This window comes from Lepus europaeus, chromosome 20, assembly GCF_033115175.1.
Source record: "Lepus europaeus isolate LE1 chromosome 20, mLepTim1.pri, whole genome shotgun sequence".
Classification (NCBI taxonomy): domain Eukaryota; kingdom Metazoa; phylum Chordata; class Mammalia; order Lagomorpha; family Leporidae; genus Lepus; species Lepus europaeus.
This window is the reverse complement of record NC_084846.1, coordinates 1080769-1102676: the sequence shown is the minus strand read 5'-3', so window position 1 is coordinate 1102676 and position 21908 is coordinate 1080769. Positions and strand designations below refer to the sequence as shown.

The 21908-nt window shown below is 60.8% G+C and overlaps 2 protein-coding genes across 2 annotated transcripts; both read left to right on the top strand.

Moving 5' to 3' along the window:
* Nucleotides 1-497: 497 nt before the first annotated feature.
* ANGPTL4 (angiopoietin like 4) lies at nt 498-5503 on the top strand. The gene is made up of 7 exons (XM_062179280.1): nt 498-975; nt 1199-1309; nt 1430-1547; nt 3386-3499; nt 3825-3920; nt 4007-4288; nt 4876-5503. Exons 1-7 carry the CDS (start codon nt 643-645, stop codon nt 5055-5057), a joined length of 1236 nt encoding a protein of 411 aa, XP_062035264.1. The 5' UTR covers nt 498-642; the 3' UTR covers nt 5058-5503.
* A 5286-nt stretch (nt 5504-10789) lies between these two features.
* RAB11B (RAB11B, member RAS oncogene family) lies at nt 10790-20299 on the top strand. Its single transcript, XM_062179283.1, has 5 exons — nt 10790-10907; nt 17156-17351; nt 18730-18923; nt 19009-19089; nt 19521-20299. The coding sequence occupies exons 1-5, from the start codon at nt 10868-10870 to the stop codon at nt 19664-19666; spliced, it is 657 nt and encodes a 218-aa protein (XP_062035267.1). The 5' UTR covers nt 10790-10867; the 3' UTR covers nt 19667-20299.
* Nucleotides 20300-21908: the final 1609 nt, after the last annotated feature.

Here is a 21908-nt window from a genome sequence, read left to right as displayed (position 1 = left end):
GAGGCCGCCTGGAAGCAGGAAGGTCACAGGCCCCTCGCCGCCGCCCTCTCGCATAACTCGGCACACCAGGGAGGGACCTTTGTAACCTTCTCACAGCCCAGGATCCTCCCCGGCTTCCGACTTGGGCACTTAGGGAAGGGGTCAGGAATGCGCCCAGGACCCGCTGACGCGAGTGCCCTTTCCCCTACTGAGCGCGGCCGGGGTGGGAGAGGATAGAGTGGGGAGGGGGCTTGGAATGCGCCGCCGCCCAGACGGGAAGCATGAGCAACCAGTCACGTTGCGAATGTTGCGCGCAGAAAGGCTGGCCTGGGTCCGGCGCGGAGAATCAGAGCTTTGCACCCTCAGGGCGCACCCCGACTCCGCCAGTTACCACTAGGCTGCCAGCGCACTGGACCCCACCCCTGGCCGCACGCCCCGCCCCCGGAACTCCCCGCGCCCCGCCTCCGAGGCTCGCCTCCCACCCCTGCATCGGGCTTATAAAAGGGGGCGTTGGTCGCCGCGGGCTCACGCCGAGCCGAGCGGGCCTGCGGCTGCCATCTGTTCCCACCTTTGAGCTCCAGCACCCCGAGCGAGTCTCCAGCCCTCGTATCTCCAGCAGCCCGCGTCCGGTGCGAGTCCTCCGCGCCCAGGCCGACGGTGAACATGCGCCGTGCGTCGACAGCCGGTGCAGCCCTGATGCTGTGCGCCGCCACCGCCGGGCTGCTGAGCGCTCAGGGCCGCCCTGCACAGCCCGAGTCGCCGCGCTTCGCGTCCTGGGACGAGATGAACGTGCTGGCGCACGGGCTGCTGCAGCTCGGCCACGGACTGCGCGAACACGTGGAGCGCACCCGCGGGCAGCTGGGCGCCCTGGAGCGGCGCCTGGGCACGTGCGGAGCCGCCTGCCAGGGGTCCGGAGGGACCGCCGCGCCCCCGCAAGCCTCCGAGAGCCCGCTGCCCGGAGGCGAGGCAGCCCCTGAGATCCTCCGCAGCCTGCAGGTACGTGAAGTACTCCCAGGGCTGCCTCTGCGCGCTCCTCCGGGCTCCCCGCCGGCCTGGAAGAGGAGACACAGCCCAACGCCCTTGGGCTTATTTGCACCAGTCTCAAAGGATGGAGATGTGGAAGGGTTGGCCTGGGGGGAGGGGCGGTGAGTGGGGTCGTTTGGAGACGGGGGAGTGGGGGGAGGCTGGGTTCTCACCGGGATTCTCCACCCCTCCCCAGACACAGCTCAAGGCTCAGAACAGCAAGATCGAGCAGTTATTCCACAAGGTGGCCCAGCAGCAGCGGCACCTGGAGAAACAGCACCTGAGAATCCAGAATCTGCAGAGCCAGGTGGCCGAGGGCTGTCCCAGTTGGGGAGGGACGTCAAAAGCGTCCTGACTGGGAGCCACGGGACCGCGGGGTCAGCCTGAGCCCCCAGACCTGACCTCCTTCCCTCCCATCCTATCCCAGGTTGGTCTCCTGACGCCCGTGCACCTACACAATGGGCTGGCCAAGTCCGCCAGAAGGAAGAGGCTCCCCAAAATGGCCCAGCCTGTCGACCCTGCACAGAATGCCAGCCGCCCGCACAGTGAGTGGCTGACCCTCTTGCCAGTGCTGTCCCTGTCCTTGGCAGGTCTTTGTCAGGCCTTGGGGTGAGCCGAGCGACCCCCACCCTTCTGCTGACCACTAGCTGGGGCAGGGGTTGAGAAATAGAAACCCAGAAAGATTGGAGCTGCAGGGGAGCCGGGAGGCAGTGATGCTGCTCAGAAACACTGCCCTGCAGGTTAGAACCTTCTGGCCGCGTGCCAGGTAGGGGGTTCTGAGGTCCCCCTCCCCGGTGATCTCTCGAGGTGTAGATCTGGGATCTAGCTCCCAGGCCAGACACACTCACTCCTGCCATTCCTGGTGCCGCTTCCCTCTGCTGTCCCCAGAGTTCTCATCCTGTCCCCCCACCACCACCACCACCACCCCGGCAGAGAGTGAGCTATGGCCGCTGTCCTCCAGGGTTGGGTCTTTGTGTATGTGGCTGTTTCGACAAACCCGGGGCTTATTTTGGTGCCAGAACGGTCTGAAAGCCCTGCCTGCTTTTGTCGCCGGTGTTCATTCTCAGTGAGCTTTTCCAAGTCCTCTCAGATCCGTGCCTTTCAAAACTTTCTGTTTGCACCAAAATAAACTTTATATTTTGCTTCCATTCGCAACAACCTGTTTGAAATACCCTCCGAATTTCCCCTAATTCCAAACCGCAGGGCTGTCTCTGTGTGTTGCGTGTATCTGGCGCAATCTCCCGGTTCCCACCCTGGGTTCACAGCCCCACACCCGGTTTTCCTCTGCCCCTCCCACCACCTTGTCACCCTGCTGGGCATCTGTGGCCGCTCACAGCCAACTGGGTGAAAGGTCGGATCCCCCTTCACACTTACGGCCTGCCCGCTGGCCCGGTGATCCTGTGGGTCCCCGCCCCCAGACTCCTCCCACCACCCTGTGGTGAGGGGTTTTTCTGGGTCCGGGCTGGGGGAGGTGCGGTGGAAGGTCATGGGGGTGTTTTGTGTAGTTTTGGGACTCCCAGACTCGCGGGCTCAGCCCTGCCAAGTAGGTGAAAGTTCAGAGCTGGAGAGACAAACAGCTGTCACTAATAAAGGCCACATTGGTGGTTTGGCCACGTGCCTGTCCTGATTGGATGGGAGGGAAGTAGGGGAAAGGGGAGCCGCCGGAGGGGGCAGGAAGGTGTCCTCCCTGCGGCTCTGGGCCCGCCCACACTCCCGCGGTTTGGATGCTGGGAGTCTTGGCCTTCCCCTCCCCCTGGTCACCTTTCCCCTACTTTCCCAGCTGGGCTGGGGGCGGTTCTTGCGGCTTCCAGACCTGCCCAGCACTAAGCTCCTTCCCTAGGGTTCTCCTCCCTTCCTCCCTCCCTCCCCAATCCTGCCCCATCTCTCTGGAGAGCTGGGATCCCCAAACCGCGTTCTGCATCCCGCACTGCACCAGCTGGGGTCCCTCTTGTTCAGCTCCCTCTATCATTCTTCCATCAGGTTTTTGTTGGATACATGGTGTGAGCTAGGCTCAGCTCACAGCCGGGGTGGGGGTGGGGCAGGAAGACTTCTATGCCCGTTTTGGGAGATCTGGCCTGGTCTGGGGGAAGGGGTCCTTCCAGAAGCTGAGACCCCAAGACAGGAGTCAGGGGATAGAGTCTGGCAAAGGGACCAGCATGCCCAAAGTCCCTATGGTCAAGGGATGGGAAACCTGTGGACCGGAGCCGGTGGGAGGGAGGCGGGTGGGTGCCATGCAGAGTATAAGCAGATAGATAGGGGGGCGGGGACCATGGGGATCAGGATTCTCCCTCATCCCCCTGTTACCTGCTGCCCAGCTCCCTGAGACCCCAGGAGACCAGCTGCTGCTTCAAGACCCCTCACCCCCCACTTTGTGTGTCTGCAGAGCTGCCCCGGGACTGCCAGGAGCTGTTCGAGGAAGGGGAGCGGCAGAGCGGGCTGTTCCAGATCCAACCTCAGGGGTCCCCACCGTTCCTGGTCAACTGCAAGATGACCTCAGGTGGGACGCACTGAGCCTGGGCGCCCTTGACATTCTGTAGGAGGCGGCCCTTTCTCTGCTGGTTTCCCTCCCCGGGCTCCCAGGGTTGAGAACTGCAGGGCGGGATAACCCGGATTAGCCGGGGACTTGGCCTCCTCCCTCCCTCCCTCCTGTTGGCTCCCGAAGAGGATCTGGCTCCAGGGCCCTGCCTTCTGGCCAGCCCCTGAAGTCCCCCGGGACAAATACGGGGGCAAGTTGGGCTCCCTGGGCTTGGGAATTGGGAGCCAGATGGGGTCGTCAGGTGCCCAGGGAGGAGGGCCCCCCAGTAACTGTGGGTCTCTGGCAGATGGAGGCTGGACGGTAATTCAGAGGCGTCAAGATGGCTCCGTGGACTTTGACCGGCCCTGGGAAGCTTACAAGGCTGGCTTCGGGGACCCCCACGGTGGGTGTTTGCTGTGGGTACCCTAGGAAGGGCGTCCGCGGAGCCGAGTGGGGGCCTGCCTCACCGTGTGGCTTCTCTTGCTGTAGGCGAGTTCTGGCTGGGGCTGGAGAAGGTGCACAGCATCGTGGGGGACCGCGGCAGCCGCCTGGCTGTGCACCTGCAGGACTGGGATGGCAATGCCGAGTCGCTGCAGTTCCCTGTCCACCTGGGCGGGGAGGACACAGCCTACAGCCTGCAGCTCACGGCGCCTGTGGCCAGCAAGCTGGGTGCCACCGCCGTCACGTCCAGCGGCCTCTCCCTGCCCTTCTCCACGTGGGACCAGGACCACGACCTCCGTGGGGACCTTAACTGTGCCAAGAGCCTGTCTGGTGAGCAGGCCCTGCCCCCCCCAATCCTGTCATGCCCCTCGCTGCTGCCGTGTCCTGTCTTCAGCCCCACACTGAACCTGTTCCCTGCCCCTATCTTCTCCTTACTTGCCGGGTACCTTTGGGCCCCTCTAGGCTCAATTTTCCCATCTTTAAAATGGGTATAACCATGGCACCCAGGCCATAAGACTGTTAGGAATGGTGGAATGGTGGCAAGGCCACCGAGACAGACCCCTGCCTCTGTGAAGTGGAACCCGCAAAAGTGCCTTTTGAAGGGGTCAAAAGTAGTGAGTGGAGTATTGGCCGTTTCGTTCGGCCTCAGCTCGCTCGTGTAAATTGATCCCAGAGGTGACACCTGTGTTGGAGAAGTGGGAGCCACGTGCCCTGCGCCAGGCATGGAGCCCTGACTCGTGGTCACGGGTCACGGGAGCTGCGTCACTGTGATGACAGGGCAAGGGGGTGCCCAGGGGCCCTAACACGGCTGCATCTCCCGTAGACCTCACAGTCACTGCCAGAGTGTAGGGTCCCAAGCTCGGTCCGGCCCCAGCCCTGTCCTGACTTGTCCCCTCTCCTCTGCCTTTGCCCTGTAGGTGGCTGGTGGTTCGGCACCTGCAGTCACTCGAACCTCAATGGCCAGTACTTCCACTCCATTCCCCGGCAGCGGCAGCAGCGGAAGAAGGGCATCTTCTGGAAGACCTGGCGGGGCCGCTACTACCCACTGCAGGCCACCACCATGCTGATCCGGCCTGCGGGAGCCGAGGCGGCCTCCTAGCCTCCTCGCTGGGGCCTGCACCCAGGCTCCTCGTGGACACTGACTTTGGCTCGGGCCCAGGAGGTGGCCGGCCACGCCCTGCCCAGGCAGGGGCTCCACGCAGGAGCCATTTGGAGCCTGGTGGAGAGAGCAGATGCCCGCGACTTGAGAGCGGCTCCCCGTCTGAGTGGGGAGCTGCACAGGTTGCTCTTGGAGGAGAACCAGGGCCATGCACGGACCGTGGAAGCGTGGGACTCAGGGGCATTCAGAGACCTCCTCCTCGCCCGCCCGAGGAGTGGGGGACGCAGAGGGACCACTCAGAGATGGCCAGGCTGGCCCTCGACGGCGGACTCAGTCACATTGACTGGTGCGGGGCACCGGGGCGCCCTCACGGTGCTGCCGTGGTGCGAGCTGGCGCAGCGGTGTCCAGGCGGGGTTCACAGGATTCTTGGGAATAAAAGCAACTTCGGAACATTTTGTCCTTTTTTTTTTTTTTTTTTCTTTTTTTTGGCCTTTGGTTTGTTTTTTAAAAGCGCACAAAGTCCACGTCAACATGTGCCGGGGTGGGGAGAACGTGCCCCCAGGTCTCCTGAGGACAAGGCCGGTTGAGCCGCCACCCTCGACTGATGTCACTTTGCTTTATTTATCCTCTCGCCCAGTGTGTTTTCCTTTGCAAAATCATGAGAAAATCCTCACACGCTTCAGTCACAGCACAAACAGGTTAACAGAGAAACAAACTGTAAAATACCTTCTCAGCCACACTTACGCAAAAGAATCTCAGTTACTTTTTTTTTCTTTTTGAGATCAGAGCACGCACTCTCTGGTTCACTCTCCAAATACCTGCAACAGCCAGTGCTGAATCAGGCTGAGGCCAGGCGGGTTCAGGTCTCCCATGTGGGTGGCAGGGACCCAAGTACTTGAGCCATCACCTACTGCCTCCCAGCATCTGCTGTAGCAAGAAGCAGAGGTGGGTTGGCCGGCACCGCGGCTCACTTGGCTAATCCTCTGCCTGCGGCGCCAGCACACTGGGTTCTAGTCCTGGTCGGGGCTCCAGATTCTGTCCCAGTTGCTTCTCTTCCAGCTGACTGCTATGGCCCGAGAGTGCGGTGAAGTATGGCCCAAGTCCTTGGGCCCTGCACCCGCATGGGAGACCAGGAGAAGCACCTGGCTCCTGGCTTCAGATCAGCACAGCGCCGACCATAGCGGCCATTTGGGGGGTGAATCAACGGAAACGGAAGGAAGACCTTTCTGTCTCACTGTCTAACTGCCTGTCAAATAAAAATAAATAAATAAAAGGAAGCAGAGGTGGGAATTGGCCCCCCGGCACGACATGCAGGCATGCAGGTGTCCCAAGTGGTGTCAACCACTGTACCAAATGCCCATCCCCCACAGACTTCTGGAAGTACCTTCATACAGCTGACTGTAAATATGAATGCAGGATTTTTGGTAAATTTTTTGCTCCATATCTACGTATTTCCTACTCTGGAATTTCCTCTTTTTTTTTTTTTTTTTTTTTTCCCCTAAAGCTTTATTTATTGAGAGGCAGGGCTAGGAGAGGAAGAGAGAGGGAAAGAGCGAGCTTCCATCTGCAAGGAATGGCCAAATGGCTACATCGGCCAGAGCTGCGCTGATCTGCAACCAGGAGCCAGAAGCTTCTTCCCAGTCTCCCACGCGGGTGCAGGGGCCCAAGCACTTGGGCCATCCTCTGCTGCTTTCCCAGGCCATTTAGCAGGGGCCTGGATTGGAAGAGGAGCAGCCAGGACTGAAATCGACACCCATACTGGAAAGCCAGCACTGCAGGCAGAGGCTTATCCTACACCCCAGTGCTGGCCCCTAAGGTGACCTTTCTTATGGCAATAGAAATTGAAGATTTCGCTTTTTAAAAGATACACTTACGTATCTGGCAGAGGAACAGACAGAGAGAGGTAGTCTTCTGTCTGCTGGTTCACTGCCTGGGCCTGAGCCAGACTGAAACCAGCAGCCTGGAACTCCACCCCTGTCTCCCATGTGGGTGGCAAGGCCCCAGGGACTTGGGCCATTTTCCACTGCTTTCCCAGATGTGTCGACTTAACCTCCTGTGCCACAGTGCCAGTCCTCAAATTCAGTATTCATTGAGTAGCTACTGCCTACCAAGTCCTGTATCAGATGCCCGGGCTATTCTAGTGAGCAGAAAGACCCTTGCCCTCACTGACCTGGATGCCATAGCCCCTCCTGGGGGCTGTAACTGATGATCCACACCGGGACACTTGGACAGTGAAGTGAGCAGCTCATTCCCAGATGTAATCAGGACCTCCTGACCCAGCTTTTCCTTTTTAAATGTAGTCATAAGGGCGGGTACTCCGCACAGCGGTTAAGACACCACTTGGGACGTCAGTTCCAGGCTCCTGGTGTTTGGACTTGGCTGTTGCAAGCATTTGAGGGAGTGAACCAGCCGATGAACCATCTCTGTCTTTCCAATAAAACCAAAAAAAGAAACATTAAAAATATATAGTCATAGCTCCACCACATCTTCAAAACCAAATCATTCGCTGTAAATAGGTCGGGAAAATTAAAGTTGATGAAAGTAAAACAATACCTGTGCTTTAGGATTCTAGCTGGGAAATTGCTTTACGAGGACACTGAAGGACGTGCGTGGTCTCAGGGACGGGGACATGACCTATACAAGGGACTTGCTGGTGTAATGCGGCAGACTGCTCTACAGTAAACGTTGTTTTCATTTCATTTGGAAGACAGAGACAGACAGAGACATGGAGAGAGATATTTCATCTACCGGTTCACTCTCCAAATGCCCACAACAGCCAGGGCGGGCCCAATCCAAAGACAAGTACTCAGAACTCCGTCCGGGTCTCCCCAGTAGGTGGCAGGGACCCTGGTACTGGAGCCATCACCTGCTGCCTCCCAGGGTGTGCATCACTAGGAAGCTGAATGGGATGCAGAGTAGCTCAGATGCAAACCCAGACTTTCCAGTGTAGGAGGGGGCAGGCATCCCAAACAGTGCCTTAACCACGGTGCCAAACACCTGCGCCAAAAGGCAACTTGTTACAAGTAGGAGTGCACTGTAAAATAAGGATAAAAAGTACAGGAGAGGGGCCAGCATTGTGGCGCAGCGGGTTAAGCCGCCGCCCAGCAACACCAGCATCCGTACTTGAGCATGGGTTTGTATCTTGGCTGCTTCACTTCCCATCCAGTTCCCTGCTAATGCACCTGGGAAAGCAGTGGAGGATGGCCCAAGTCCCTGGGCCCCTGTCACCCACGTGGGAGACCTGGATGGAGATCATGGCTCTGGCCTGGCCCAGCCATCTGGGGAGTGAACCAGCAGATGGAAGATCTCTCTCTGCCTTTCAAATAAATAAATCTTTAAAAAGTGTAGTATAGCGAACTCATAAACCAATCACATAGCCATTATGGTCATTATCAAATATTATGTACTATTCATAGCTGTGTGTGCTAGTCAAGGGAAGGTCTTCAAAAATTTTCATGTTCATATTGTGTAAAAAGAATGTATGGAGGCTGCTGCTGTGGTATAGAAGATGAAGCTACCGTCTGTGACACTGGCATCCCTTATGGGCGCCAGTTCCAGTCCTGGCCACTCCACTTCCGATCCAGCTTCCTGCCAATGTGCCTGGGAAAACAGCAGAGGTTGGCCCAAATGCTTGGGCCCCTGCACCACCCTGGGAGACCCGGAAGAAGCTCCTGGCTTCGGATCAGCCCAGCTCTAGCTGTTGCAGCCATTTGGAGAGTGAACCAGAGATGGAAGACCTCGCTGTCTGTCCCCCTGTCTCTCTCTAACTCTGCCTTTCAAATAAAGGGTCACATGCACATGGGTCAGAAGGGTCACCCAGCGCTTCATGCAAATCTCCACCCCAGGAGGAGCGGTGACCTCTGAACTGGGCCTGCCAGCACTTCCGCCCACCCCTCCAGGTGATGACAAGCACTTCCCCTCTTGTATATTCATTCCCCTCAAAATTAAAAAATATATATATATCCGTTTTCACCGCCCTGGGAGTCACGGCTTTGGAAATGATTCCCCGTCGTCTCCTGATTTGCTGCGAATGAATTACTCTGCGTGACAAGTGCTTCTGGTGTGCTTCCTAGAGTTTGCCAGGGAGCAGGCACACAGGTTGGGGTGGGTAACACTCTCTGCTGGTTCACTAACCAAAGGCCCGAAACAGCCCATACCAGGCCTGGCCAAAGCCAGGAGCTGGCAACACAATCCAAGTGGCCCACGTGGGTGGCAGGGATGCAACTACTTCTGTCACCCACGGGAGCCCGAAGCAGCTATCAAATAGCCCCCAGGGACCCCAATACAGAAGGCAGGTGTATTAACCTCTGGCCAAACGCATACTCCCTGAAAGGTTTTTTTAAATGGGGCATTCCCTCACACAGAGTGTGAGGGGTAAAGGCAGAGTGGGGGAGGGGACAGGGAGCAGACAGCTGCACTGGTCCAGGTGACAGTGGGCACCCAGGACAGGGTGAGAACCGATCAGAACCTAGAGGGATGGAATCAGGCAAGCTGAGGGATGTGACAGGTAGGAAGAGGTGAGGAAGGGGCCCACCATCTCTGGCTTGGTTGGGGAGTGGATGCCGGGAAGGAGTCCTGACGCACACGCCAGGGCTGGGCTCCGAGAGGCAGCAGTTGTTGTAATCACCAGCACACTGAGTTCCATGCTTGCATCACACACCGCTGAACAGAATCTACTCAGCACAGAGGATGCTGGGGTGATGGGGGAATACCCGGTGCCTGCCCTTAGAGGGCTCGTGTTCTGTTGAGGGGGACAAGAAGATAATCCATACTTTATAGCTAATAATAGTGCTGTGCCCAGTAACGTTTGCTGAGAGATCTCAGGGGCTCTTATCACACACACACACACACACATGCACAAGAAGTTAACTATAGAGGTCAAGGGTAGTTAAATGTTAACTAGTACTCACTTCACCATCTATCTATCTATATATGTATGTAGGTATGCCCTCAAAAAATGCATGATGCAGATCTGAAACGTAAAAATCAACAAAAAACACAATGGCATCGAGAAATCCTATGGGCTGGGAGTAAAACAGGCTAAGGGGGAGGGGGGGGGCGGGTTCATGTTGGGGAGCGCCCGGCACCCCAGTAAGCAATTATAAATATTAGCTAAATAAAGCCTTATACGGCAGAAGGTGGACACTTGGGTCAGCGTGTGTTTAAGGAAATGACCCAGTTATTCTCACACGGCGGCTTTCTCCCCCCCGTTTACAGAAGAGGAAACTGAGGCACGGGGGTGGGGTGGGCAAGATGATTGGTACGGAAAGCAACTGCATCCGAGAGGGGGGACCCAGCGCAGAGGTCACCGGAAACGGTCATTCACGGGCTAGGGTAGGAAAGGCCAGAGCAGCGCAGACTGATCTATGACGTCATCGGTACGCTAAGCAGCGTAGCATCACCTGGACGTAGCTCCATTTCCTTTCCCGGACAGGTCCTCTGGTAGTTGGGCAGTCTGAATCCAGCCTCTCATTGGCTACGCACTCCGTCAATCCGTTTCATTCTTCCAGTCTTCCGCCCCGCCTTCCTGAGCCAACCTCTGATAGGCTGCCGCGGCAGTCACTTTAGAAAGGTCCGCATTCCTTCCGCCTTTCTCCAGGAGACCGAGGGCGAGGAGGGCGTATCCCCGGCAGCGCCCACCTCCTGGACTCTGATTCCATCTCTCATTGGCTGAGCGGGGTGCCGGTCGCTACTCCACCCGCTGCCGATTGGCCAACCTACAGCCGCTCTGCGCGGCGCCGGCTCCGCCCCCGTCGGGTGTTTGTGGTGGGGCTGCGGAGTCGCCGATCCCGCCGGAAGCGCCAGGACAATGGGGACCCGGGACGACGAGTACGACTACCTATTCAAAGGTGCGGTCGGTGGGGCGCAGACGGGCGAGGGCGAGGCGGCGAGGCGGTGGGCACGCGAATCGAGGCCGCGCTCCGACCCGCTGGGCCCAGGCCGGAGCCTGAGGCCTGGGACTCGGCCGGTCAGGCATCCGGCAGGGCCAGGGCAGCCGGGGATCCGTCAGTTGCGGGACGGCATGTGCAGCCGTGCGGAGCGGGCGTCCCCGAGAGGCCTGGGGGCCCAGGATGCGCTGAGGCGGGGCCTGGGCCCAGAGGGGGTGGGGCCCGGAGCAGTGGGAGAGGCCGTTAGGGGCGGGGCCTCCGGAGGGGGCGGGGCCACCCCGGGATTTGGCGGGCCCGGCTGGGTTGAAAGTGCGAGTTGGGATGGGGGGGCGGAGCCGTTGGAGGCGGGGCCAGGGTATGGTGGGTGTGTCCAGGAAGTGGGCAGGGTCTGGTTTGATGGGGCGGGACCCATCACGGGCCCAGTTCTGATTGGAGGCAGTGCATCTGGGGGCGGGGCCTGGAGGGGAAGGGCCCGACAGTCGGAACCCGGGATGCGGTGTGGGGAGGAAGCCATGAATTGGGGTGCGGATCCAGAGCTGGGTTGAGAGGCAGCCGTGTGTGCAGCAGTAATTAAGAGAGTTCTTTTTTGCTTAATTTTAAAAATACGTGGAAAACAGAGACAGAGCCCTCACCTGTTATTTCACTCCCCAAATGCCTACAGTGGTCACCACTGGGCCAGGGACCCGAAAACTCGACCGGTCTCTTCCATGGGTAGCAGGAACCCAGTTGAGTCATCGCCGTTGTCTCCCAGGGTCTGCTTTAACAGGAAGCTGGAGTTAGGAGCCGGAGCTGGGTGTGAAACCCGGGTAACCTGGTTGTGGATACCAGTATCTTAACCCCTAAACTGAATGCCTGTGCTAGGAGAACTCCTTCTTGCACTGAGTACCTTCACTTTTCCAAGCACTTTACAGGCGCGTGTTCATGTAAATCCTCCCCGCAACCTTTGAAGTCACTATTGTCCAGCCTCTCTTTTTTAGACAGGGAAACTCAGCCCAGAGAGTCACGTGGGAGCAGGACTGAACCCAGGCCAGCTGTGGACTTGGCCACGTAGGGACGGTGTCTTGGGGGCCTTGCGGCCAGGGTCTGGAATTTGGTGTTGTCAAACTACCGCAGGGCCTTATGCTGATGGCCCAGCGGCGGCCAACCTGCTGCTTCTCCGCCCAAGGGACCCTGGGCGGTACGAGCATCACGTGGGGTGTAGGCGGGCCAGGCGCCAGCTGGGGAGACTCCCTCATTTCTCAGTGGGGTGGGTTTCAGTGTCGCGGGCTGGGCTTTGACCAGGCCCAAGTCTTCTGCTATCCACGCCGGACTCCTTGGCCGACAGTGGCTGCCCTTGACCATCGCCCTGCTAACTGCTCGGTGCCTCTTCCCCTTTCTGGGGGAGTCCAGCCACCTCTGGGAGTGTGCTGTGTGCCTGGAGCCGGCCTTGGCTGACCGCTGTGCCTGTGATATCATGCAGCATGTGGGGGTTGACAGAGGATATGTGTGTGGCAGAAGCCTTCCAGAGGCCAGCTCATGCAGAGGCCAGCGTCGTCATGTGGCCCCACGGGCTGGGGCTGTCACTGGGGGTCAGTGTCAGCCCCAAGGCCTCAACCCTAAAGGCAGGGGGGAGCTGTGGGGGAGTTTTGGAGAGTCAGGATCTGAGGCCCTTCTAGGGACAGGTGGACCAGACTCTGGTCCTGCTGTGGCCGGTGACAGCTGCTCCCAGATGTGGCACTGCCAGGGCCCCCACTTGCCACCTCCCGCTTTCTGTGGTCACCTGCCCCCCTTGTTATTTTCATCCTTTTCTGTTATAAATAACCTGACTCCAAGTGTTTGCCTGAGGCCTGCTGGGTTATTTCCTTGAAGTGTGTTCCCAGAAGTGCAGTTACTGGGTCAGGGGCGACTGTGCGGCCGCGTGGTTCCCGGAGCGGTCCCCGTTGTCGGCTTCCTGGAAGCGCTGCTCCGACTCCTGCAGGAGCTGGCACAGGGCAGGTGCGCGCCTGCCCCGCTGCCCTCCCCTGTTGGCCTGCTTTCCTTGAGTCGAGCAGGTGCCCCGCTGACCTTCTCAAGTGGTGCCGGTAGCAAAAGGTCAGTGTCTCCCACACCAGCCTTCCGCGGCCACCTCCACAGCGCGTCCTGGGCTCTGGGCATTTGTCTCCTGGCGCGCTCACCTTTCCACTCTGTAACTCAGGGGAGCTCTGTGGCTCCAGCAGACTGAGAAGGCAGGAAGGACGGGCCTGGAGGCAGGTGCAGCCCTGCCACTGCATCGCTTGCCCGCCGAAGTGCCTGGGTAATGTCCAGGTCCCATCCAGACGCCCTGGCCAAGGCCGGGGTGGCCTTGCACAGCTCTCTGAGACACAGTTGCACCAGATGTATTGACAAAGGCTGGCTTGGTGACCGCGAGGCTCTCCAGCCCTATCACCTGCTGGGAGTCCCTCAGGAGCTGGAGGGAACAGCCATCCTCCTGCCCTCACCTTGTTGCCAAACCAGCCCCCTTGCCCCTCCTGTCGCCTCCCTGCCGCCGGCTGGGCCCCCGGTGTGGATGAGGGGCCACTGGCTGCCCCCTCCCACCACCGCCTTGTTTTTCTGCTTGGCTCCCCTGACCTCAGGGCCAAGGCCAGCATATCCCGGTGCTGTTGGTTTCCCTCCCCGACCCGCCTGCCCCTCCCCACGAGGAAGGTTGTTTATTTGTACCTAATTATAGAGCCTCCCATTTCTCCTCCTCCCATTTGATCCTGCCAGTCCTGACTTTTCCCGGATACCCCAGATTTCTCTGATAGACGTTGGGCTGTGTCCCCATGGGCCACCAAGGCCCTCCTGGGGTCCTCTCCCCTTCCCCAGAGCCCCTGGCTAATCAGGGCCCATGAGCCCTGGAGGACACAGGTCATGTGGGAAGCTGGCTGCGGCGGCTCAGGCCCTCCCTGTCCTCTGGGTTGTGTCCAGCCTTGCAGGGAAGCGGCCAGCCCCAGAGCTCCCAGAGCAAGCAGCAGCTCCAGGCCCTCCCGCTGCTCTGCTTGCTTGTTGGGGACCCAGACATGGGGGCTCCACCTGTGCCCCAGCTCCCGATCCCTCTCCTCAAAGACCGCTGGGGACTGGGATGTTGGGGGTAGCTTCTTGGCTCTGCCTGCAAGGGAGCGCTGCCTTCCAAACAGCCACTTGGTCTACCCGGGTGTCTGGGTCTGTGCTCCGGGGATGCCACCCTGTCACAGGCCAGACCCGAGCACCCAAGGCCTCCAAAAGGTGCCAGCTCTTTGTTTTTGCCAACTGGGCTTGCCTGCTCTGCAGGCCAAGTGGCATGGCCCCAGGGACCACTCCTGGCCAGCAAAGCCACTGACTTCTGTAGAGATGCTGGCGGCTGTGTCCTCAATGGTCCTTTCTTTCCCCCACACAACAGAGCTGTGTGCCCTCAACAATGCCATTGTCACTCCCGGCCTGCTTGTGGAGCCGGCCTGGCCACTGCCCTGCTGGCCACCTTGGGCGTCAGGCACCCCATCTACCTCCGCCCGCCTTGCCAGGTGACCTTGGGCTGGGAGCTTGGGTGCTGTGGGCCACGTGTTCCCAGCCGTGCGGTGAATTTACCTTGGCCCCTGCGGTAGCCCTGAGAACTGCATAAAGCTGAGGCCTGCAAGGCATTCAGGAGCGAGCCTGCCCCAGATAGAGAGGACATGGGTGGCCAGGCCGGGGCGGGACCACTGGGGCTGTGCAGCCGAGGCAAGACTGGGAAGGGGGTGAAGGCACTGGGGGTCCCCGGCAGGGCCTGAGTTTCTTGTTCTGTTCCGAGGATAGAACTGAGAGCGGAGTGCCCCAGTCCCAGCCGGGCCGTGTGACCCCTTGGGGAGGAGATGAAGGTGGTACGCGCGGTGGTCCCCAGGGCCGGTCCCGCCTGCCCTGCGTGGCCTGGGAGCCGGTCCTTGGCCCCAGCAGCATGGTTGGGAGGCTGCAGGGCCACATCTGTTTGCACCTCTGCATCGTCCTCTGACCTCGGTCGTCCTGTGTGAGGCACATAGGGTGTCACGAGAGGACACCAACCCTGGGGTCACAGGTCTCCCGGGCCGGGCCGGCAGGGGTCTGAGGGAGAGTCTGAGGGATCCTGACGGAGGAGCAGGCGTTTGTGTGAGCTGGAGGGCTGGAGAGGCTGGGGAATCCGGCCTCAGTACCGGACCCAAGGCAAAACCAAGACCCCTCAGCCCTGTGCTTAACAGCCGATGACGCAGGCAGATGGCCTTGGACAAGTCCGTACTTGGTGGGCGTGGTTGGGAGAAGACTGAGCCTACTCTGCTGTCCCCCCCCCCCCCCCCCAGTGTGCCGTCGTCCTGGCTGTTTCCCATCTGAGTCTTGGCTTCTGCATCTGTAAAATGGGTACCAGGAGTTTCCCCATCACAGCCTCATTAAATGCTCTTTTTGTTCTCGCTCTTATTATTTTTGGCCCTGACGCAGCCAGGCCAGAGGGCAGTCTGATCTGCCCCTTCTCTTACCTGTGGCCTTCAGGGTGGTGTCCAGGGCACACTAGGAGCTAGAGGCGGTAGGCCTGGGAGGCTTTGCCAGCCAGTGAGGTGTTTGTTCATTTCACAGATATTTGTGGGCACATCTGTGTGCCAACACCTGTAGATACAGCAGGAGGCAAGACTGGACCTGGGGTTTGACCCTGGGAGAGTTGGGAGCTGCCCAGCCCTAGCACGGAAGACAGCCAAGCTGACTCGGGAGCTCAGAGGTGCCCTCTGGTGGTTGTAAGGAGAACAGGCTTTTGGTTGTGGATCCATGAACTCTGCAATTGTGGGGACCCCTGGAACCCAGGTGGTGCCCTGGACAGGGTGTTGGGAATCTGGGGACACACCCCCCTTTCCATCAAAGAAGTTTTCTGCCTTCAGGCAGAAAAGTACACGTAGAGGTATGGAGCTCAATGAGTGTTCACCAACTGATCCCCTCCCCCCATCTCCAAAACAAAGCATTGCAGCCCCAGAGGCACTCCTCTCCCTCCCTTCCCCTGTGTCTGTTTGAAAGGTGCTGAGGGGCTGGCCTGGGCCGTGAGAGGAAGAAGGGAGTCAGGACACACCAGGGTTTGGGGCTGAGCGCCCGGAAGGACCAAGCTGCTGTTAATCAGAAGGGGTAGGCGGGGTGGGGGGTGGTGAGCAGGCTCCCTGATGTTTGCAGGAGAGGGGAGGCCCGCTGGGTGCCTGCTGCAGGCACAGGGGCTGGCTTGGCCCTGGACTGGCGCTGAGGTCTGGATTCCGTGGTCCTGGAGAACTAGGGGCACAGGGGGTAGAAACAGCGAAGACAGAACTTTCAAGCTGCCTGGGAATCCGGACGGGAGAGGATGGGGCGGTGCCTGGGGCAGGAAGTAGGGTCAGGAGAGAACCTTTTCTTAGCAGGAAGGAGAAATGCCAGCATGGGAGGGCAGCCCGGAGAGCCCTGGGCCTGGTCCCTCCTTTCCAGCCCGGCCAGCCCACGCCTGCTCTGCTCCCTGTGTCCCTCAGCTGCTTTGGGCGGCCCTGCTGCACACGTCATGGCGCCTGGGGTCAGGTGCAATGCCCTGGGGAGCATCTTCCACCTGCGCTGGCCCAGGGCCAGGTGTGGGCTGGGCTGGCCAGCCCGGGGCAGCAGCTGGGGAGGCTGTGCACACTTGTCTATGAACTCTGGGTTCACGCATGCTCACAGCCGCATGGCCCCTCCCTCTGCAACCCGGCTGTGACACAGGAGGGCGGGGGTGGCCAGGGGCTCTGTCCTGTGCTACACGTTTCCCTTCCACATGGAACAGTCGGTGCCTGCAGCACTGAGAGAAGATGGCCCTGGAAACACCAGACAGAAACCCTCATCTGGAGGAGCACTGACCTTCCTGCACCCCAAACCGGGCCACCAGTACTAAAGACAGCTGCTTACTCGGGGCCCTTTGGCCCCAGCCACGCGTGCTCTCACTTCCCCCTCCCGAGAGGGCCTCTGTCCCACGTGCGGAGAAGGCAGCCCAGAGAGGTGCAGTCACTTGCCCAAGGTCACCCAGCTCCAGAGGTCTCTTGAGTTGTTCCCTAGTGCCTGGGTGGGGTTCGGGGGGGCATGCCTGGGATGTCCCCACACCCCAGCTGGCACAGTGCTGCTCTGAGGACCAGTGACTGCGCAGCCCGAACTCCTTGCGACGTTGGCGCCGCGTTTGCAGGGAGCCGCGTGCAGCGTCTGTGGGTGGCTGCGGGGGCGCTTGGGACTCACAGGCCCTCACCTTGCCTCCTCCCCCGCAGTGGTGCTCATCGGGGACTCAGGCGTGGGCAAGAGCAACCTACTGTCGCGCTTCACCCGTAACGAGTTCAACCTGGAGAGCAAGAGCACCATTGGCGTGGAGTTCGCCACCCGCAGCATCCAGGTGGACGGCAAGACCATCAAGGCGCAGATCTGGGACACCGCCGGCCAGGAGCGCTACCGCGCCATCACCTCCGCGTGGGTGTCAGGGCGTGAGGCCTGTGCAGGGGCAGGGCAGGAGAGGGGGGTGGAGGGTGGAGGGACTGCAGGAGAGGGGGGGTAGAGGGTGGAGGGACTGCAGGAGAGGGAGGTAGAGGGTGGAGGGCCTGTGCAGGAGAGGGGGGTGGAGGGTGGAGGGACTGCAGGAGAGGGAGGTAGAGGGTGGAGGGCCTGTGCAGGAGAGGGGGGTGGAGGGTGGAGGGACTGCAGGAGCAGGGCAGGAGAGGGGGGTAGAGGGTGGAGGGACTGCAGGGGCAGGGCAGGAGAGGGGGGTAGAGGGTGGAGGGACTGCAGGAGAGTGGGGTAGAGGGTGGAGGGCCTGAGCAGGGCAGGAGAGGGGGTAGAGGGTGGAGGGACTGCAGGGGCAGGGCAGGAGAGGGGGGTGGAGGGTGGAGGGACTGCAGGAGCAGGGCAGGAGAGGGGGGGTGGAGGGTGAAGGGACTGCAGGGGCAGGGCAGGAGAGGGGGGTAGGGGTGGAGGGCCTGTGCAGGGGCAGGGCAGGAGAGGGGGGTGGAGGGTGGAGGGCCTGAGCAGGGCAGGAGAGGGGGGTGGAGGGTGGAGGGACTGCAGGGGCAGGGCAGGAGAGGGGGGTGGAGGGTGGAGGGACTGCAGGGGCAGGGCAGGAGAGGGGGGTAGGGGTGGAGGGCCTGCAGGAGCAGGGCAGGAGAGGGGGGTAGAGGGTGGAGGGACTGCAGGAGAGGGGGGGTAGAGGGTGGAGGGCCTGTGCAGGGGCAGGGCAGGAGAGGGGGGTAGGGGTGGAGGGCCTGCAGGAGCAGGGCAGGAGAGGGGGGGTAGAGGGTGGAGGGCCTGAGCAGGGCAGGAGAGGGGGGTGGAGGGTGGAGGGACTGCAGGGGCAGGGCAGGAGAGGGGGGTGGAGGGTGGAGGGACTCAGGAGCCGTGGGGCCTCAGCCACACCGGGGGATCGCTGGGAGCCGCATGCGCAGCTCGGGCCCTGGCTCGAGCCCCTCCACTCTGCTCCGCCTTCCCAGCCCTCCTCTTCCTCGTCTCCCTGCTGTTGTGTGGCCCAGGCCATGTCCCACACCTTCTGGGACCCCACTTCCTTTGCTACCTCGAGACCCCCTGCCATCAGGGCCACCCAGGCTCCTCTTCCCGGACGCCTCCCAGCCCCCTGCTGCTGCCCGTCGTGTGTCCTTGGGCCTCCCTGTCTCTGGGTGACCTAGACTTGTACTGCACAGTGGGTGGTCACTTCTGCCCAGTGGTGGCCTTTGTGCCCACAGCTCCTGTCCCCCTCCGTCCCTCCGCTGATGGCCTCAGGACACACAGCCCTGCCCTGGTTCCCGTGAGGCTGCTGCTGCCCATGGAGCCGGGAGGTTCACAGCCGGCACCTGCCCCCTAGGTACTACCGCGGCGCAGTGGGCGCTCTGCTGGTGTACGACATCGCCAAGCACCTGACCTACGAGAACGTGGAGCGCTGGCTGAAGGAGCTGCGGGACCACGCCGACAGCAACATCGTCATCATGCTGGTCGGCAACAAGAGCGACCTGCGCCACCTGCGGGCCGTGCCCACCGATGAGGCCCGCGCCTTTGCAGGTGCCGCACTCCCCGGGCGTGGTGAGTAGCCAGCTGGGTCCCAAACACAGCCCCTGCTCACTGGGCCCTGTTCTCTGTGTTCCAGAGAAGAACAACCTGTCCTTCATCGAGACCTCAGCCCTGGATTCCACCAACGTAGAGGAAGCATTCAAGAACATCCTCACAGGTGGGCACCGGGGCCCGGGGGGGGGGGGGGGCGGCCACCAGCCCCTGGCCTTCTGCTTGTTACACTCGCCGGTCAGTCTGGACACAAGGACAGATGTGCTGCTCCCCGGGGTCAGCCCACATCCGGCCTTGCTGGTGCCTGGGACACAGGGACCCCTGACCCAGCTCCATAGGTGGGCCCTGCGTGGGGGAGTGGGAGGTCCAGAGCTTCCTGGTCCAGTTTATTTTTGGAGGGGAGAGGGGGCCTCTGATGAGAAGAGAACAAGTGGCTGTGGCCAGATGTGGGTCCCACCTTGGGCCTCGCCAGCAGGCAGGCGCCCCCTGTGTGATGAGAGTGTGGACACAGCCTCAGGGATGCTGCCTGGGAGGTGGTCACGGGGGAGGGGGCGCAGCACGCTCACGCCGGATGCCCGCCCTGCCCCTGCCCCGCAGAGATCTACCGCATTGTGTCACAGAAGCAGATCGCCGACCGCGCTGCGCACGACGAGTCCCCCGGCAACAACGTGGTGGACATCAGCGTGCCGCCCACCACCGACGGACAGAAGCCCAGCAAGCTGCAGTGCTGCCAGAGCCTGTGACCGCGCCGCGCCGGCGTCCCTGTCCTCGGCCCTCGTCCTCAGCCCGGCCCCTCTCCCGGCCCCCAGTGACCGGCTCCTCCCGCCCTCCCGCGGGCATCTCGGCAGGAAGGACAGGGCCGGCCAGCGGCGAGGAGGACGGGGCCGACCAGCTGGCTTCTCCTGCTTTTCCGCGGCAGACTCCGGGGAGCGATCGCCTCCCTCCCCGCCCGGCAGTGGGCCCAGCAGGTCCCTCCTCCTCACCCAGAACCCGGGCTGGGCCAGGCAGGCGATGCTCCGGCTCTCCCTCTCCGGCCCTCGGCCTCCTGCCCGCCGCTCCACGACCGCCCGCGCCCTCCCGCCTGTAGGTTGGAGCTGGGAGCAGACCCCGCCCCGTCCCGCCCGCCCCTCTGCACGCCGCGCACCCCCCTGTCTCGTCTCCCCGTGCGGTCAGGAGCCTGTCTGAGTGAAGCAATATCTCCGTGTTTTGTACATACAACCGCTCTTGTAGCCTTTGGGTTTTGTTATTGTAGAGAAACACAGATTCTTTATACACTTTGTAAGATTTACGCCGGCCCCAGCTCTCGATCTCTTCTTCGCCCTGTGGCCCCTGCACTGTTGCCCGTTACTAAAAATGTATACGCCGACTTCCTGTACAGAAACCTGCGGCTGGCCTCTGTCTTCTTTCTCTCGCCAGGCGCCAGGCGGCGGCCCCGAGCCAAGGCCCCTCGCTGCGCGGTGCGCGCCCCCGGGCCACAACGCACGCCCAGCCAGACAAGGCCCAGGGCGGCTATGGGTCCCCTGAGCTGCCCCGCGGGCGCCCCCTGGCGGGGATGGGAGAGTGGAGGCTGTGCAGCGAGGGCCCGCCGGGCTGATGTGGGCGAAGCCAGCCCCAGGCCGACTGAGCCCGCACCAACACTTGAGGGCCCACGGGGAGCACTGGTGATCCAGGCAAAGTGCTGGCGTCCTGTGCCTCCTCCCGGAATCCAGTTTCTCCCTGGTTCCCGTGGGCAGGGCTGGCCGGTTGAACAGACGTGGCCTTCCACCAGCCACCTCTCCCCACCACTGCAGTGGCCTCCTGACGGTGTGTGTCCACTCTGCTGAGCACAGCAGCCGTCCCAGAAGCTCCAGCCAGCTACCAAAGAGGCCACTCATGCCCTGGGTACCTTGCAGGCCAGTCCCTCTTGAATCCAGGCTCTGGAGGGTCGGGCAATCCCAGACATTTCCTGTGGAAAGAGCCAGGAACCACCAGAGAAGGCGAGCTGAGCCACTCGTGTGTGTGCTCATGGCCTAGCTGGGGCTGTGGGTGGGAGGGTAAGGGGGTGTGGTGAGCACCAGCAGGTGGGTCCTGGGGTGCTGACTCCTCCAGGTTTGGGCAGGGCTGGACCTGTGGTGGACAGAGCCTTGGGGGAAGCCAGGAGAGGCAGTGAGGACTCCTAGGTCCCTCACACAGTGCTGTGGTCAGCTGAAATCTCAGGCGCTGTCCCTGTGTGCCAGGCCTTGGGCAGGCATGGGTGTGCTCCCTGTCGCCTTAGGACTTCCAGGCCAGGGATGCTGTTTTCATTACTCTAGCTCCAGTGGCTTCATAAACACATCAAGCTCTGCCCAGGCCTGTTTTTAAGTCTATAAAAGACAGGCACATGCACAGTGATGTGCCACCATTGTCACCATCCATCTCCAGAAATTTCTCATCTTCCCAAACTGAAACTCTGTCCTCATGAAACTCACTCACCCTCCCCCACCCCCCCATTCCACTTCCTGTCTCTCTGACTCTGGGGCGTGGAATCATACAGTTTTGTTTTTGTTTTTTTTAAAGATTTATTTGAGAGGCAGAGTGTACAGAGAGGGAGACACACAGAGATCTTCCATGTTCTAGCTCACTCTCCAAAAGGCCACAACAAGAGGGGCTAGGCTAGACGGAAGCCAGGAACTCCATCCGGGTTTCTCACCTGGGCGGCAGGGTCCCAAGCACTCAGGCCATCTGCTGCTTTCCCAGCTGCATTAGCAGGGAGCTGGATCGGAAGTGGAGCAGCGTCCCTATGAGCTGCTGGCGTCACTGGCAGTTTCACCTGCTGCCCCACCACACCCTCCCTAAGTCACATAATATTGTCCTTTCGTATCTGGCTTCTTTCAGCATAATGTCCTCGGGGGCTGTCCATGTTGTAGCAGGTGTCAGAATTTCCTTTGTTTTTGGAACATTTATTCGTTTTATTTGAAAGGCAGAGCGCTAAAGAAAGAGGGGAGAGAGCTTCTATCAACTGGTTCA

Coding starts and splice junctions, on each gene's coding strand:
- ANGPTL4 (XM_062179280.1), top strand. CDS start 643: ATGCGCCGTGCGTCGACAGCCGGTGCAGCCCTGATGCTGTGCGCCGCC. Junction 976..1,198: donor AGATCCTCCGCAGCCTGCAG/GTACGTGAAGTA, acceptor ACCCCTCCCCAG/ACACAGCTCAAGGCTCAGAA. Junction 3,500..3,824: donor CAACTGCAAGATGACCTCAG/GTGGGACGCACT, acceptor GGTCTCTGGCAG/ATGGAGGCTGGACGGTAATT.
- RAB11B (XM_062179283.1), top strand. CDS start 10,868: ATGGGGACCCGGGACGACGAGTACGACTACCTATTCAAAG. Junction 10,908..17,155: donor GTACGACTACCTATTCAAAG/GTGCGGTCGGTG, acceptor CCTCCCCCGCAG/TGGTGCTCATCGGGGACTCA. Junction 17,352..18,729: donor TACCGCGCCATCACCTCCGC/GTGGGTGTCAGG, acceptor CCTGCCCCCTAG/GTACTACCGCGGCGCAGTGG.